The 18,621-nt window shown below is 29.2% G+C and overlaps 1 protein-coding gene across 1 annotated transcript in view; it reads right to left on the bottom strand.

The window, feature by feature from the left end:
* The window catches only part of LOC113374749 (echinoderm microtubule-associated protein-like CG42247), a 94,166-nt gene extending 75,903 nt beyond the window's left edge, over nucleotides 1-18,263 (bottom strand). Inside the window, exon 1 of the mRNA XM_026614721.1 lies at nucleotides 17,766-18,263. Within this exon, the coding sequence (XP_026470506.1) occupies nucleotides 17,766-18,263 (498 nt within the window). The remainder of the gene's footprint in view (nucleotides 1-17,765) is intronic.
* Between the last annotated feature and the right edge of the window lie 358 nt (nucleotides 18,264-18,621).

Raw genomic sequence — 18,621 nt, 5'->3', positions numbered from 1 at the left:
TTGTATATTTATCCAATGACTGCCAACTTTTAAAGCTGACAGTTAATCAGAATTTACAAATCAATCACACTCACAAAATAATTTCGCTTGAATATCAAAAATAAATAAAAATACATAATATGACTATTGCGTTATATTTCATATAAAAATTTGTTTAATAATAGATTTTGTGCCTATCTTTTGTTTTACTTTGATTTATATATTTATCGAATGACTGCCAACTTTTAAATTTGACAGTTAATCAGAATTTACAAATCAATCACACTCACAAAATAATTTCGCTTGAATATTAAAAATAAATGAAAATATGTAATATGATTATTACGTTATATTTCATATAAAAATTTGTTTAATAAATGGCAGTATGAAGTGAGCGTCTAGATACAAATATGTCGATATGGAAGATTTTTGTGACCGATTTTTAATTTTTTCTTTTTTACTTGGTACGGTTATGTATATTTACTAACATCATACTTTTTCATCGTTTGAAATAGTATTTCATACATTCATCAACTTTGTACCAGATAGTAATGATTTTTGGCACTTTGACTCAAAAGCAAACAGCAAAAATATTAAATGCCACACAAGCAACAATTTCTCTGAAAAAATAAACGATCAAAATGGGTCAGAGATACGGCAAAGTAATTTTGCTCTATGGCAATTCACCACATCCTGTAGTTATAGTAATGGGCCAAAAATCGAAAATGCAATTTTTAGCATATCTTCACGTTTTAGAGGTTTCTGAACATTTTGGCACACATCGAAAAAAATAAATGAGTGTATGTGTTTTGCGTCTCTGCAATTTTTCCTCCACGTTTTTGGGCGCACGAATCAACCGATTTGAATTCGATTACTATTAATAGGAGATGTGCTGATTAGTTTTTGGCGAAAGCAGGTCGAGCCGTTACGGAGATGCGGAGCAAAGAATGCAGAAAATAGAAATCGAGTTTTTGAGAAAACGGAGTATCCGATTTGAATGATCATTATATTCAATTTGTAAAGATTGAGAGAAGTGGTGATTAGTTTTTGGCAAAGGTACGTCCAGCCATTTCGAAGATACGGAGCTAAATGTGCAAAAAACGGCAGTTTTTGAAAGAACTAAGCATCTGATTTGAAAGATTCCTAAAATTTTTCTAGAAGATTTTTTTTTGCATAGAAAATAATTTAGTTTTTAATTTTAATTCTGGATAAAGTTCTAAAGCTCACTTATATACTTTAAATAAATAATTTCAACTTTACAATTCCGTTGATATAATGCTTATAAATATTAGACAATGTTACAGTATCTATAATAATCTATTTGATAACATTTAATATTCCTCGAACATTTTGTTACGGTACGGAAAGTTCCAGCAATTTGCTTTAAGGCACGATGCCATGCACCACTAGTTAACTTCCCGTAGGGTAAGTTATATTAATCGCAAAAAATCGAAAATAAATTTTTTTATATATCTTTACGTTTTAGAGGTTTCTGAATATTTTGGCATACCTTAGAAAAAATGGATGTATGTGTGGATGTGTGTGTGTGCGTGGGTGTTTGTGTGTTCGGATACAAATTTTCGTCGACGATTTTGGGAACACGGATGAGGTGATTTGAATAATTAAAAAACATTTGATTTGTATTGATAAGGAGACGTGCTGATTAGTTTTTGGTAAAGGCAAGTCTAACCGTTCCAAAGATACGGGGCAAAAAGTGCTAAAAACGGTAACTCAGTTTTTAAGAGAACGGAGCGTCCGATTTAAATAATTCAAAAAAACATTTTACTTGTATTAACAAGATGAAGATGTGATCAAATTTTTATGAAGGCAGGTCTAGCGGTTTCGGAGATCTAGTAAAAAAAGTAAAAAAAATGCTATTTGGCGGTCGAAAATGATCATTAGACATATGCACATCAAATTATCAGATATTTTATAGAGATTTTAACAATAAGTATATATTTTGGTTTACATTCCTATGGGTTCCGTACCAATGTTTACGCGTTAGACGTCGACGCGGCGCTTACGCGGTTTGATATTTCGTCTTTATGCAGTTAAAGCAGTACGATTGCTTTGAAAAAAAGTTTAGATCTTTCAAAATATGTCAAAATAAAAAAAAACATTTTTTTTCAAAAAAAAAAAAATTAAAAAAAAATTTTTTTTCAAAAAAAAAGTAATTTTTTGTCTAATTGTTTGTCAAAAATCTTATTTTTTCGAAGTAATTTTTTTTCAAAAATGTTAATCGTTTTTAAAAAAATATTAATTTTTGGTACGGGAAGTTCCAGCAATTTGCCTTAAAGCACGATGCCTTAATTGCCTTAAGACAGAATTCCACTTACAGCTAGTTTACATTTCTATGGGTTCCGTACCAATGCTTATGCGTTAGACGGCGTTGCGGCACTTGCGCGCTTTGACATTTCGTCTCTATGCAGTTCAAGCAGTAAAAAGTAAAAAAAGTTCGGAATTTCCAAAATATGTCAAAATGAAAAAAACATTTTTATTTTCAAAAAAAAATTGTTTTCTAAAAAGTAATTTTTTGTCAAATTTAGTTTCTCAAAAATCTAATTTTTTTGAAGTAAATTTTTTTCAAAAATGTTAATCGTTTTTAAAAAAATAATATATTTTGGTACGGGAAGTTCCTGTAATTTGCCTTAAGACACGATGCCTTAATTGCCTCAAGACAGAATTCCACTTACAGCTAGTTTTCTAGCTGCTTTTGTATTAAGTCCTCACCGAGAACTATATTCACATAGAACTTCTCCTGGAAATAATATCTCCCCGCCAATGGATTTTACAGTCGTCTAGCAATCCTATAGAAACTCCGTCTATCCAGTATATACACCTTCAACATAGTGTATCCATCGCCGCTCTGTCGTTTCTTTCTTCCACCCACCCATGTTTGTACATACGCCCCACTCGCGGCCTCGCTCGAGGTTCCGTCCTCGCCACTGGCCTACGACGCCCGGCCGTTCGGGGTCTGAACTAAAAGGCGATTCGATCGCGCATCGCCGCCCGCCAGATCAGACTTGCTGGACTTGTTGCTTGGAATCGGAAAAAGTCACGCTTATTTATGCGAATGATTGATTGACATAATTGTATGATTGCTCTCTTTAATTCATCCATCAAATATAAAAATGAATGAATGAGCTTTAAGGGTGCCCTGAGAATTGGGTTAAAAAAGTAGTTAGAAGTAGTTATTTTGCATACGAGGCATGCTAGAACAGTTAGGTAATTATGATTAATTTTATTAATTGCTTAGTGGGGATATCACATCAATATTTTATAAATACGTATCAAATTAATTAGAAGTAAAGAAAACTGGGTACAGTTGTGCCACGTCTTTTATCAGTCATTTACCAGCTAGCTTTTGAACGAACGACTCATCATAGAACATTGATGTTTACAGGTGAAATATTCCATATCATGAGATCTTTAACCTAGTGTGAACTTTTTTAAAATACCTCTTACCGTTCGCGAGATATACCCCAAAAACAGTTTCAAATTTTCAACTTTGAAACAGTTAAACGCCTATATCTTGGAAAATATTCAACATAGATTCATGATGTATATGAATGAAATATGCGCATTTAAAATATGTATCTGCAGGTGCAAAAATTTTTATGATATCTTTAACCGTTACCGACACGTATTAAAAATGCGTTTTTCTCGAAAACTATTTGAAGTGCGACCGAAATTTGGGCAGGGAGGAAAGTGAGTTAAATGGTAATTTGAACACTTATCTATGTGGAAATATTGAAATACTCTCCTTAAATACTTTGGAATTGTCCTTAAATCAAATCATATAAGAAAAGGTCAAGTGTCACAACCGTTCACACCCGAGGGACGGTTGTGACAAGCATAAAAATAGGTTAAAAAACAACAGCTATAAAAACCAAAACATTTTATACCGACTTTTGTTGTCGTTAATAGCACTAACAGTACTAACTTAACTTAAAAAATGAGATTGATCTTCAGAACACTGCATTGCATTGATCTTCATCTGCTAAAGTTAAACTTTTTATTTCTTTTCAAATATCTTTTTTGAAGTTGAACTTAGTCGCGCCGACTAGGGTGTAAATCCGTACAAATGCAACGGAAATAGCGTTACGCCCGAACTGTTCGTCATTCGCTCTCAATGAGATCATTTCTATACGGGTCGATTGTGATTAGCCGTCGTGTATGTAAATAGAAATCTGTCGTTGTATGCGTACTGACATCAACGTTGTATGCGTACCGATATCAACAAGGAAAACGGCATAGATAGTTACATCGTAGTACAAATTTTGATTTAATAAAAAATGCCTGAATCGGAATAATATTTTACCCTGTCCCTTGAAAATAATGAAATGAATTAAACATTTGGGCCGTGAACTAAACGTAAGTTTGTTGACTAGAAATGATTTCTATATTATTCGTAGTTTCTATAAATCTTTGAAGTTATTAAAATGGAAAATATTTTTTAGGCAAGATAGATATTACAGCTGTTCAAAGAATGAGATTATATCGCCAGCGAAAAAGTAAAAAAAAAATACAAGCATGTTTGAAGTATGACTTTAATTACATTATTGCTTTTAAATATTATACATATTTTTATTGCTATCATAAAAATATAATTTATAATTTATCATTATATAAATGTGAATAATGGTTGACACTAATAAATGTGTGCATCACGAGTGTTACCATATTACTAATAAACATTAATCAAAATTGTTATGTGATGTATTTATTTTTACTTAAATGCCATCTTGTACAGTAGCAAATAAGTTTTACTTCAATCGCGTGTGAACCTTATGCGCACCTTTTTTTTATTCTATTTTAATCTACAAGATTTAATAAAATTGTTACATTCTGTATCATGTTATTATGTTTTTTAAGTGCATTGTGTACTTTACTATATCGTATATTAATCATATTATATGTTTAATAACTGTATTTTTAATTCTCCTCTTCAAACTATTCTGTGGGCTATGAGTTTAAAAATAAATAATATGTAGCATGACACAAAATAATCATTTAAACAAAGCTTAGTAATATAATATAATAATATATAACAAAACATAATTTTTTTTGTATTGAATTTTTATTTCTCTTTCGTATTTTATCTTAATGAAGTTAGATTTTTTTTATCTGTTTAATCTTCATCCAAAAAGAATAAAAACATATGTCACAACCGCACCCATAAAATTTGTCACAATTTGTCCGTTGGGTAACGCACACTTTTGAAAGTAAATCATCATTATGAGCTGAATTATTTAAGCAAAAACTAATTGCTGGTAATTGATTATTAATGTTCAACAAAATATCAAACAAAGTTATTTGAACAAGAAAACTTACTTTTGTCTCTTCGTAATAAAATAAAAATTAAGAATTGGTCACAAAAAATCTTCCATATTGAGACATTTATATCTAGACCCTATCTTTAAACTGCTATACCTGGTATATAACTCATATAAATATATTAATTTATTAAACTAATTTTTATATTATAACGGAATAGTCATATTAGATAGTCTCACTTATTTTTGATATTTAAGCGAAATAATTTTGTAAGTGTGAATGATTTGTAAATTCTGATTAACTGTCAGCTCTATAAGTTGGCAGGTTGGCAGTCATTTCATAAATATACAAATCAAAATAAAACAAAAGATATTTATGATAGAAAATGTATCAAAACGGGTTGTAATTGCGAAAGTCGTTTTACAGCAAAATTTTTGAATCTCATTACCGAAAATGTTGGAAAATATCTTGCGTTTTATAAACTTTATGCCAGAAGTGAAATTCAAGAGTTATGAACAAACCGATGAAAAGTTTTTCATGACCTTCAGCTTGTCACACAAACTACCATATGGCATGTCAATCGAAATCGAAGTTTATGACATAATGATAGAGATGAGATTCATTCAATTCAGCCTCGGAAGATCCAAAATAATTAAAGGAACTATCTTCTGCCAAGTCTGTAAGCCAGTCAGACCAATAGAGAGTTACGTGCAGATTGAGCAAGATTCCATAATTTGCCACTTCATCAAATGTGAACCGGAAATTTGGGAAAGCGCACCACTAGAGAAGATGTTTAAATATTTCATTTCAATTCCACAAAACCAATAACAATTTCAAATAATTGATATTGAGAGTGAATTGTAGATGCATCTGTTAATAAAAGCGTATCTGATGTTCAAAACTATTTTTGTCGTTATTTCATTAAAGATTTTTAGATTAAAGCATTTTAAGTATTTATGTATCTATTCTATTATCATTATACCCTTTACTTTAGAATAATTCAGAGGAACTATCAACGTAAAACACTTAAATCATTCAAATATATCTGAGCTCTACGTATCTATTCTTTCCATTTCTATATTTTATGAAGATGAAGAAAAACATAGTTAAGACAATAGTTACAAAATAAATTATGAAGCTTTTTCTTAGTACCATGATAGTAGTATATTAACAAATATCAAGTCCAATTGGGGTTTAAATTTCAAACTCCTCCTATGCTACGAATGTCGTCCATGGATGACATGTTTTTGAAAAAGTTTTTTTTTTTTTAAAAGTAAATTTTTTTTCAAAAATTTCAGAATTCTCCAAAATCAATTTTTTTCAAAGTTTGAAAAATATTTTATTCTTTTTAAAAAAATAAATAAAAATGGTACGGGGAGTTCCAGCAATTTGCCTTGACACGATGCCAATGATGCCATACGCCAGTAGATAGTTTATTAGAAGAGCAATTTTTAATTTTTTAACACATTCAATGATAATGATAGAACTATCTTAGAATATATCCGTGCTAGATCCGTTCACTAGCACTACTAATGGACACGCTGTTCCGTACAGCAGCGACACTCTTTCGGAAAACACTCTCGTAGCGGAAAGGGTTAATTTGTGTGTTATGCCTCATTTTCTCATAAAATTCTCGGAAATTTGTTATGCAAACAAGTCCTTATTCCGTACTGTGTGATCGACTTTGAGAATATTTTATAGTTGCACAATAGTCGTGGCGTGGCATGTGCAACGTTGTATGGTTTATGAAGAGTGACGTATCGCACTTTTTGCTCTTTATCGGACTTATGTCCGATTTGCATATGTAATGATGCTCCTAATAATACCTTAATACTGTTAGGTTTTATATTATTTCTTTTGTACAAGGCCTAGCAGTGCGATCAATTTTATTGATTCTAAATACAAAAATAAATCTTATATTTTATTTTGCACGTGCATTTACTTTCACAATACGCAGTTTTTAACGCGCAAACACTAGTTCTTAGAAATATTTACCCAGGAATTAAATATCTTTTTTTACTTCTTTTATAAGCTATTCTAGTGATACTTTAGTGTGTACAACTGGGTTTACACCCAGACTTGGCTGAAGCCTTTTCAATGAGACGAGTTCTTCAGTCTTTGTATATTTACAGTTTCGAGTATAATATATAAGTTAGAATATTTTCCCTATCTGGAGTTACAATTGCTTGTACAGTTTCCATCTTCAGTCGTCAGAATATTATATTATACATGTACCATGAAGGAGATTTTTTTTATAAGCTGTTCCAATTTTCACCTTAGATGTACAACAGTAGTTCAAAATTTTGATAACACATAAACATACTGTTTTATACAAAAGTACTTTATTTTCTGTAAAGAATTTAGACTGCCGTCTAACAAACCACTATAATGATTCAACTTGCGTATCTAACTTGCTTGAATTCGCGTTTTTTGTGTGGTATTCATCTTAATTTTTAGTCTAAGTATACTCCCACATATTTGATGATGTTTGCTTTGAAAATTGTTTAAGTTGGAGGAATTTACTCTAACTTATTTTGATTTTTAATTTTTAAGTACATTTTCTATCAGTTATCTTCCTTGTATTCGTTATATTAAATTTTGAGTCAATTAGTTAAAATAATACGGATTTAAACTGATTTTAAATTAATGTCCTGCGTGTAGAGTAATTAGAATTGAACACGAAAACGAAAATTAAGAAAGTTGCATCGTATGGGAAACTTTCTTGTGTAAAATTTGTGTGAATATTGGTTTTATCTTGAAATTATGAGATTTTATTAATTGAATTGTCTGAAAATTCAATTATCTGTAAATCACATTATCTAACAATTTAATTATATGATTAAATTATATGAGTCGGCCTTAAATGAGATCATTGATTATTTTAGTTTACCTTAGTTTTATTTTAGTGATGGTAAAATGAAACAGTTTGCTCCCTGACAATTCAAAATGAATATTTTTGCCTGCTGGCTAGTTTATATCTTGAAAATAAATCATGAATATCATCTACAAAATTTGCAAATATGCCATAAAATACTACCCTATTCGTACACCGCTTCGAAATTCTTTTGTGAATCGAGCCATTAAAAAATCTATTTTTTGACGATTCCCAATGTTATATAAAATTTATCAAATTTTATGTGAGATTAATTATTTCAAATTACTTTAATTAATATAATATATAAGACTTCATTGGAATGTTATTTTATCTAACAATAACGATCTTACCATAATATGCCTATTACTCAAACATTTTCCGTAAATTGCGTTACGTCAATATCTGATCAGAGCATATGCTATTATTTTTAATTATGGGTAAGTAAATTTTCTTGATTTTTTTTTGTAATATGCTGTACTAATGGCTAGTTAGCTTGTTTCATAGAATTCTATGAAATTCGATTATTATTTAAATGAATTTGATTCAGGCAATTATATACTCTAACAGCTAACTGGACAAGATAATCCACGCGATAGCATCAGTTTTGATTTCAAAGTGAAATTTTAAATTAATTTTAATGTATATTTTTAATACCAAAATGAATTAAATTATACAAAAGTTTAGCTCTATATTATTCCTACAGTTTTCCTTGTTGCCCATATCAAGGCAGGTGTAAAAATTACTATATATTAAAAAAAATTTTGTTTGATTTAAACAATCTTTCAAATTTATTTATATCAATATCAATATAAGATGCTTCTTAAGTAAAAATTGTTTTATTATGATAACTTTATTTCGCACTTATTGAAGTGACCAAAATGCATTGTGTTAATACTGGCATTTAATAGAAAATTTGAAATTTTTATTTTCTTATTATTATTAATAGCAAATATTTAATTAATTTTATTGTTTGAATTTCTTCGAATCTACGTCGTAATTTTTACGACATTTCTACTTTGTATTTTAAAATTACTTTTCCACTTAACGCGGTACATATGATTATCGCAAAAGTAAGGCACAGGAAAAAATACGCAAACACGCGCACAATCAGAAAATCAATGTCAAAACATATTTTATAAGTGCTAATCAAGCTTTTTGCGACCAAGACGAAGAAATTTTTCTACGTGCCAAAAAATCGAAGGAAAAATATACATATTTTTGTCGCATGATTTGTGAATGACTAAAATAGGGTAGGGCGGGGCACAAAGGTCCAATCTTACTACAAGTAACACATATCAAACAAGTAACACATATCAAATGAAGAACTTTTTGACTATCTTCAGTAAAACTCCCAGCTAATTCATTATTGTAAAAATGCATTTTTTGCTGTTTTTCAAATATTATTTACCTGTTTTTTTACCCTATAAGCGGGGTAAAATGGGACAGCCAGGAAGCAAACAAATCCAATTTCTTACTTTTAATTTTAAAGGTATTTTACAAAATAATAGCTACATTACTCTACCAAATATAAATCTCATGGGTATATATTTTACACGGATAACACTGTAGATAACCTTGATCTGGTATTTTGTCAGAAATATTCACCAGCAGAGTTGGAATAACTATTTCTTTCATTTATCTCTTGTAAAATTGCCAAAAAATCGAAGCAAAAATTATTCATATGTATGTAGCATGATATGTGAATGACTAAAATAGGGTAGGGCAGAGCACAAAGGTCCAATTTGACATCGAGCAATTATATTGTGAAAATCAAACCAATTATATCACAACAAGTAACACATATAAAACAAACAACCATCTGACTATGTTCAGTAAAACTCGCAGCAGTCATCATTGTAGAAATGTGTTTTTTACTGTTTTTCAAAACCAAAGTTTAATTTTTAATTTTGAAGGAATTTCACAAAATAATAGTTACTTTATTCAACTAATGCAAAATATAAACTTTTTTGGTACATTTACACGGATAACACTGTAAATAACCTTGATCTGGTATTTCTTCAGAAATATTCATCAGCAGAATTGGAATTAATATTTATTTAATTTATATCTTCTGAAATTGTTTTTTTAGCTCAATTTACTTTTATTTACTATTATTTATTGTTTACATCTTTGCCAGGGTGAAGATTCAGTTGGTCCATTTTACCTGGTTAGAGGTTATATCAAAAATAGTTGAATATAATTTAAAATTAACAATGATTTTTATAGAACAATATAATTTCGTAGACTTCAAAATTATATTAAGGTCTTGTAAACTAAAGAATAGTGCTCACCAAGAAAACTAATAATGAAAGAAAATACTTTTGGTATGGATTTTTGAAAATAGCTCGGTTTACCTCCCAATAGCTGGCCGATTACCCATCTTTTTCTATTTTTAAATATTGTTATTGAACCTCGTAACTATACCTGTTTCTGGATATCGGTGGTGGTCCTTTCTACCCGCGGACCCCCAATAAGCCTCACTTTACCCAATTTAAAAAATTATCTTATAAATGGAGGTAAGACTAACAGTAAGTACAACGATTTTCAAAAATATCGTAATATGATATAAGCTTGATGTAAGTTTTATTCTGCAAATTGTATAAACTGCCTGACATCAATTTGTTCAAATAAAATTAGTGTTTATGGAGGAAATGTGAATAACAAATTATGTATCTTAATGTTATTTGCTCGACAAAGGTTTGGACTTTTATTAAATTCTATGAATTAATTTTTTTTGAAATGCCAATAGAAGGCAAAATTTACGTTTATATACAGAAACAGAGGCACATATATAAATTATATTTGACATAAACTTATTCAAGATTGAATATTTCACTGTTTTCATTACAATAAAGAATCTTAACACAATTTGGTCTACATTTAATCTACATTACACGTTAAATCCATTAAAAATATTGCTTATTGTTAGACAAAAAGTCATTTACATCAATTTCTTGTAACTTTTAAATCATCTGTTTATTATAAAAATTTAAAACAAAATCGTACAAATTAATTAATTTATTCAATTTAATTATTTTTTTAAATTATTACAAATTTGTACAAATCTGTGCAAATAAACCTTAATTTAGACTTCACTTTAATGCTCTTTAACCAACCTTTTCACCCAAAATATTACGATTGCAAATGAATCATTTTAAGAGGAAAAGACAGACTAATATGGGTTAATTACATATTCATAAAGAAATTTTATTCAACAAAAACTTTAAATATGCTAATATGTTTTTAAACGTGTTAGCATAATATTCAACTTATATCGTTCGAGTGACTAAACTTTTGCTGCTATTATCGACGTTTTCTCACATTTCCATAGAAAATTGTGTTAGTCAGACTTAGCCGGTGTTTTAATAATGAGAAACGATTAAGAATGCATTAGAATGCCTTACGATATTATTACGAAGGCATATCGCATGTATCATCATTAACTAAGTTTCAATTGAAATTTATTACTTAATGCATTTTTAATTCCATAAAAAATTATATAGATTATTCGATAGCTAAAGCTAAATCTTTCATCGAGATTTTATACAGATACTTATTTGCCGCAATACATTTTTCGATAAAGTGATACAAGGGTTTTTTTTGTCTAATTTTTTGGCACATTTGTTTAAATAATATGAAGAAAAAGTTGTATTTTTCTGAAATTTGCATTGAATTTTAGAATTTTATTCTGGATAAAATTAGGACAGTTAAAGGTGCATAAGGGCAAAAACATATTTTGGTTGAAAAAAATTATTTAATTTGATTATTGATTTACCTGAAGTAATTACTTGATTTGATTTTACACTAGATTTATAAAATTTTTAATTAGTAGTAATACCTAAAAATTATGATTACATTTTCTACTCAAAAGTTAAAGTTATATCTATACAATAAAATTTTCGCTGTTAGCTTTTTTAGTCCTGCGCATTGTTGTTTAGTCTACGAAATCTTAATATAATTTTGTTAAATATACGTTATTTACTTATTTTATAAGATGTATTTTTAATTTTAAGTTAGATTCAACAGATGTGTTTATATAACCTTTATAATAGCTCATATGTGTGGTGGGGTAAAAAACCCTGACAAAGGCTGTAAACAATAAAAAATAGTTAATTAAAAAGAAAATTAAGTTTAAGAAAGCAATTTTACTAATTTCTATTAAATATTTCTGAGAAAATACCAGATCGATGTTATATAGGTTGTGATCTATGCAAAAATGCGCCCATAATCTTTATTTCGTCTATTATTTCTTTTTTTATCAAAATTAAATATAGGGCACTATATCTGTTTGTCTGAAGGCTGCCCTTCTAACCCGTGCTATGGGGTAAAATGGGCCAGAAAACAAGTTTTAGAAAATAGCTTAAAATTATATTTCTATAACTACGAATTAAATGAGAATTTTACTAATCATAGTTTGATACTTGTTTATTTGATTATAATTACTGAAAGCCAAAACGGTCCTTTGTGCCTCGTCCCACCCAAACTATGTGAAAAAGAGTTTCTATAATTATAAGAGAATTATAGAGAGAGTTAGTGGATGTCTTTTATAATTAAAATGGTATGAATTAAAACTTTCATAAACCTAATTTCTGAAGTATTCTAAAATATTTTGTTTCCTAATCAAAACCAAAAAGTTTGCATCATATCAATTTTTAGTCAGATAAATCATTGCTTCATTTTTAGTTTTCCACTAGAGTAAAACTAATTTTTCACGACTGCTTCATTGTCAAATTGGATAGAACATTGTGATATAACACTATTCTAATTAGTTAACATGTAACTCGTTATGTCAGTCATATGTGTCTGACGATTAGAAGTTCTATATAAGCCATATTGGACATAAGATCTGACATACGCAATTTGGTAGGAGGAGAAAACTATTTCGATTTAGGCCCAAGTCAGTCATATATGTGCGACATAAAAAATAGTGTTTTTTCAGGAATTTTGGAGAAACAATTAAGATTAAATACATTAAGTTTGCTTGTCACATTTTTAACTAAATTATCTAATAAAGTTACCATAGCCCATGTGAAAATTTTTGATATTATTTCTTATATAATAGACGATTGTAATTAATGTCTAGTTTGTTTCTAAAGATGCACATATCAAGCAGAAAATATTCAGTTCATATTTTACTCGAAAAAAAAATCTTTTTTTTTTCTCAAATAAAACGTTCTTTTCTCAAAATGTTATTATTCCGAGTAAAAATCCTATAAAACGATTGTATCAAATTAATGACATTAAAATTATACTACTTTCATACCCTTGTGTGTTTACGAACGCGTGTGGCCAAGTAATTTTCGACTAATAATCCACAAATAATTTGCATAAATAATCGAAATCGTACCGAGATTCATATGAAAACTCAAACATTGCGTTATATCTGAAGATTTAAAGGTTCCGACCTCGAAATGTGGATGTATTACATCGATTATTCATTCTTGATGTTAAAATTCGGAAAAATGACTTTTGATATACGGCCGAGAAGGCCGCAATGAAGTACAGCACGGCATATATTAAAATAACACATGCCGTTATTAACTACAGGTTCCCAAACCAGGAGAAAGGACTCTCTCAATACAGCAAATTTTATATTAGAATATGAAAGTTATTATTATTAACTTTCATAGGGAGAAAATCATTGTCATTGTACATTGTCAAAGAATTGTCATGCAACAAAGTTTACAAAAAAATATTTTCGCTTTGGTCAATTTTTTTTTCTTTTTGCTTGTAATTAAATTGATACAAATATTCTAAAAATGCATGAAAATAAACCAAAAATTCAGTGTCACTCGGTTAAAAATGGGAAAATGTGGGAAATATATAAAAATATACGATAAAATGCTGCATTTCTAAGGAAAATATATGAAAACTGCATAGCATAATAACTAGAATGTACTAAAACTACATGGAAAAATACTCACATCATAATTTTTGTTATTAAAATATTTACAATGAAAATTTTAATTTTTAATTTAATTTTTGTCTATCCAGTCAATTTTTTGTTACTAAATCATAAATTTGGTACCGAGTACTTGAGTTTGGTTTTGAAAATTGCAAGTTTAAAGTTAAGTTTAAAATATTTTATAACTTGTATTAATAAAGACATTAATATATAAACTATATTAATAATATTATATAATATGCTCTAGGTACTTTATAATTAGATAACACTTATCTAGATTAAAATTATCTGAAAAACTGTATTAAACTTTATAGAAAATCGAATAGTTGTTAATAATAATAATTTATGCAATTGTAAGGCGTTCTTTAGACATTATGTATTCTTATAAACTTCTAAAACCTTTCTAATAGTTTATGAAATTTTTGATAATTTTTTAACTGTATGAAATTATATTATGTTTTACCTTTCCAATTATTATTTTTTTTTCTACATAATTTTTATTACTATTTGGCAAATAATATTAATATGCATAAGCTTATAAAGCTTATAGAGACCTACACAGACTTTTTATTCAAAAAGCTTCAAAAGTTCTATTTGAATAGTTCAAGCTTTTTCTTGTGGTGAAATCCGTGAGTAACATTTATAAAATTATTAAAATTATGATGAATCAGAAAATAGTCAATTAAACATTGGAAACCTCTAGAATTTGTTTTGTTCAGTAGCAGCACGCCCGTTTTTAAATGAGATGGTTATCTCAAACGGCAAAAAAATTGTTAGCTATATTATTGTATACGATGAAACGGCACGAACAAATATTCCGTGTCGATCAGCAATACAAACATATGGTATTATTCAAATCAAACCTTTCATATTCGACAAAGCTGAATTTTTATTACCAGCCGAGTAATTAGTAGTGAAGGAAATGATGATTTAGGAAATTATTGTCGGAGAAAACGAGAGCACAAATGTAATTGCCTGTATGTGTAATTCATTGGAAACTATATTTTAATTATTGATTGATTGCAGAAACTTATAGTTTCTATAATATTCATTCATTTAAGCAAGTTTTATTCACTTTCTTAATTTGATTTGCGCATTTTCACTCTGTAGGGCTTGTTATAACAAGTTTCTCATATACTAAGTTTGTACAATGTTATTTAGTTTTTTAAATTGTAAATATATATTTTTATTATCTTTTGTTAATTAGTTGTAAGAACACTTGATGGCAGTATGTTTTTAATAACTCTTTTCATACTTCTATGAGTTAATTGAAACAAATATATATATGCAAACAATATTATATTATGATAGTAAAATGATATTCCCAGAATAGGTGTATACAATTTGTATCTTTATGTAAAAATCAATGTATGTATTTAAGTCAAATAAAGCAAATTTTCAAAAGAAAAAAAAGAAAAAGAAACGGTTTCCATGGCAAGAGATAAGCTTAGGTTTTAGTCGGTATTAAACCCATGCGGTGTTGAGTCCGACATACCCAGACAAATGACCTAGTCCGGGATGCATAAACGCATTACCTTCGCTATACAAAAAAACACATACTTTCATCAATTTTTTCTAAAGTATTCCAACATGTTCAGAAACCTCTGAAACGTAAAGATATGCAAAAAACTTCATTTTCGATTTATTTGCGATTACTATAACTTACCCTACAAAAACTTCAATAATATTTTATATCACACCCTTGTAAATGATATCTCTCGTGAATTTTATGTTACAATTAAAAATTATCGGTTTGATCAAATATCTCCAGCGTTCTCATTTATTGAATCATTTCGAAGCTTTAACGTCGGCCTACATATTTTTGTTTCATTTCCCTATAATGACTTTATTACGCTGCGGATATGTTGTAATTTTGTGTAATAAGGAAAAAATAAAAGTCGGTCGTTGTAAGTAAAACTTATGCTATGAAAATTGAATTGTAAGTTCTTTGGATTTTGTTTCGTTCTTCGATTATGATCGCGTATTCATAATTAGTAGTATCGTGCAAATTTACTACCTAAGTTTCCTAACCAAAGACTTAGAAATTATTTCTGTTGATGGTTATTAAAATATGAAAGTTTAATGCCGCGATAAGAAATTTAAACCTATATTATTGAATCAGTTAAATTGCAGAAAAATACCTTTCTCTGCTTTCAAATATTGTTGGTAAAAATATTTAACTTTACTCGTTTTTGAGAAATCCGTGGTGGCCCTTTTTTCCCGCCTACCTTGAAGTACTGCTTCACCCTAAATTATTTTTCATACATTGATTTCTCATAAAGATGTTTATTAAACGTTGATTAAATGGTGCATAGAAAACTAAACAAATTTGAACATTGATAGTTCAAAATGGGCATTGTGCATGTGTGTAAATAATAATTTCTATAATTATTATTTTTTCGTTTATTTATATATTTATGTTCTAATTATTTATACTATTGATTTGATAGCTTTATGAAACTGCAGATAAAAAATAAGCGATTAGAAAGTTTGCCACCTATGCTACCACGTACCAACACTTGAAAATTAATCCATATATTTGTACAGGTAACGCTAGAATTCATCGAATAAATGTTCCAAAAATACCTACATAATTTATTCATAATCTGACATACTTAAAAATCTTATTATATGCATATAATATTTCTCCGAAAATAAAGAAAATATACAACTCTATTAACACCGAATAATGTCGTACTCGTAACGACCCGAATTCGGTTCAGCTGAAAATTAAGTTCAGGGCTAACGCACCAAATAAGTAAAATTTTATACACATATTAAGATTATATACAATCTGCAAACAACTGATTCAATAAAAAGCATTGGTGGTAATTTTATTCAAACAAAATTACAAGAATTTTTGGACTTGTAATTGTGCACTAAACTTTTTACCCCGCAATCTTGAATTAATACCAAAAATTCAAAAACTGTTCGAAAATTATTATGGACAAAAATTTTACACATCTGCTGATCGAAACGACTGGATCGATCGTCGTATCGAGTTACATTGATTGGCTTTTAAATGTTTGAAATCGGTTTGAGAAAACGATGATGAAATATTGGTTCGCATACACACATACTTTTTCCAAATTTGGTCCCATTCGATTGAAAATAACTTAAATCGTCGAGAAAACATAAATTTAGCAAATCGGATTGTTTTGCCCAAACCTCTTCGGAAAAGGAAAAGTTAAAAAAAAACGGCTATTTCAATATTAAAAATATTCATGAATTTGTATTAGGCATATTTTAAAAAACAAAAGGCTTTTTTTATCATATAATAACTTATTATATAAAAATTATTTTATATAAAACTCATTTTTGTTCATAAAAAAAACTATACGATTTATGAATCTTATGTATAAAAGCTAAAACAATTGAATGCCCAACAGTGATTATATATAACATTTTGTACTTTATATATTAAAATTAACATTTAACTAATAATAAACATTTTTTTAGAGATCAAAACAACACAATTAGTTCGACTTGGAATTTTTATTAAGCAAAAAATTGCTCAACAGAAGTTACATTTCTGTAACAATATATCTGATTTTTATAATTAGAAGTAAGTTCCCGAATACTATAATTTTGACATGGTAAATTAATTAAATTATACGGCAGTCATATCTATTGTTTAAATCCTAGTGATTGGTCTAGTAGGCTGCACAGTCAAAATATGTGGTTCGCGAAAGTTGGTTCCTTCTACTTGGCTGCCGCCAACTTTCATACCAAAAGTGTTTTGATAATAGAGTCTACTCCAAGGGAGTCCACACCTGGAGGTTTCTTTGCGAAATGCAAATAACAAAAACCTTCCACTCCTCTCCATGTTATATCGAAGGGCTTTACACCACGTTTTGCCAAAGCAGGCATAATGTTACGAACACGATCGGTTTTTGCAAGGTTTCCCAACTTTACGCTAAATGCAATCTGCGGCTCCGTTTTAGGCGTGCTCCTTTTTCGCAAATTATCGCGTTTGGTTTGGCCATCTTTGTCAGATGAGTCGTTGTCCTCCATTTCAGAGACACGTCGTCGTCTCAATCTACGTCCACTGCGACCATGCTCAGATGCATCACCATCACCCACATTCGGCTCAAATTCGCTATTTTTTGCCGACTTACTGGACCTACTTCTTTGGTTAAATTTATCGGGAACTCTTACTTTCTTCACGCTTTCATGATAACTGTCTACTTTTGTCAACACAATCTTTCTTTCCAGCCGCTTCTTCATCTTCCTTTATTCTTCTCAAGGCATTTACAGCATTTAAACGCCTTTCAGATATCAAGCTCCACATTATGTGAGTTGGCCGAAGAGGTCGGTCTGAAACCATTATAGTTTTTGTTCGGGGTTACTATTACATCTACTGGCACATCATGAGCCTCGAACAATGTGCTGGGCATATCGTCTTTCACCTGACAATCATGCACTATCGTCACGATCAATGTATTTGGAGTTAGAGCTTTAATATGCTGGATAATTGCGAATTCAAAATCGGTGTAACCCCGACCTATACCAATTTGCAAACCGTTTTTTGACACTGCAACAGATCCAATGATCAGTAAATCAATATTGATTTCGGTGTTCATGT

Source organism: Ctenocephalides felis, unplaced genomic scaffold (genome assembly GCF_003426905.1).
Source record: "Ctenocephalides felis isolate EL2017-DRISC unplaced genomic scaffold, ASM342690v1 CF-g0.4_SCAFFOLD_01886, whole genome shotgun sequence".
Lineage (NCBI taxonomy): Eukaryota > Metazoa > Arthropoda > Insecta > Siphonaptera > Pulicidae > Ctenocephalides > Ctenocephalides felis.
This window is presented reverse-complemented; position numbering and strand designations above follow the sequence as displayed.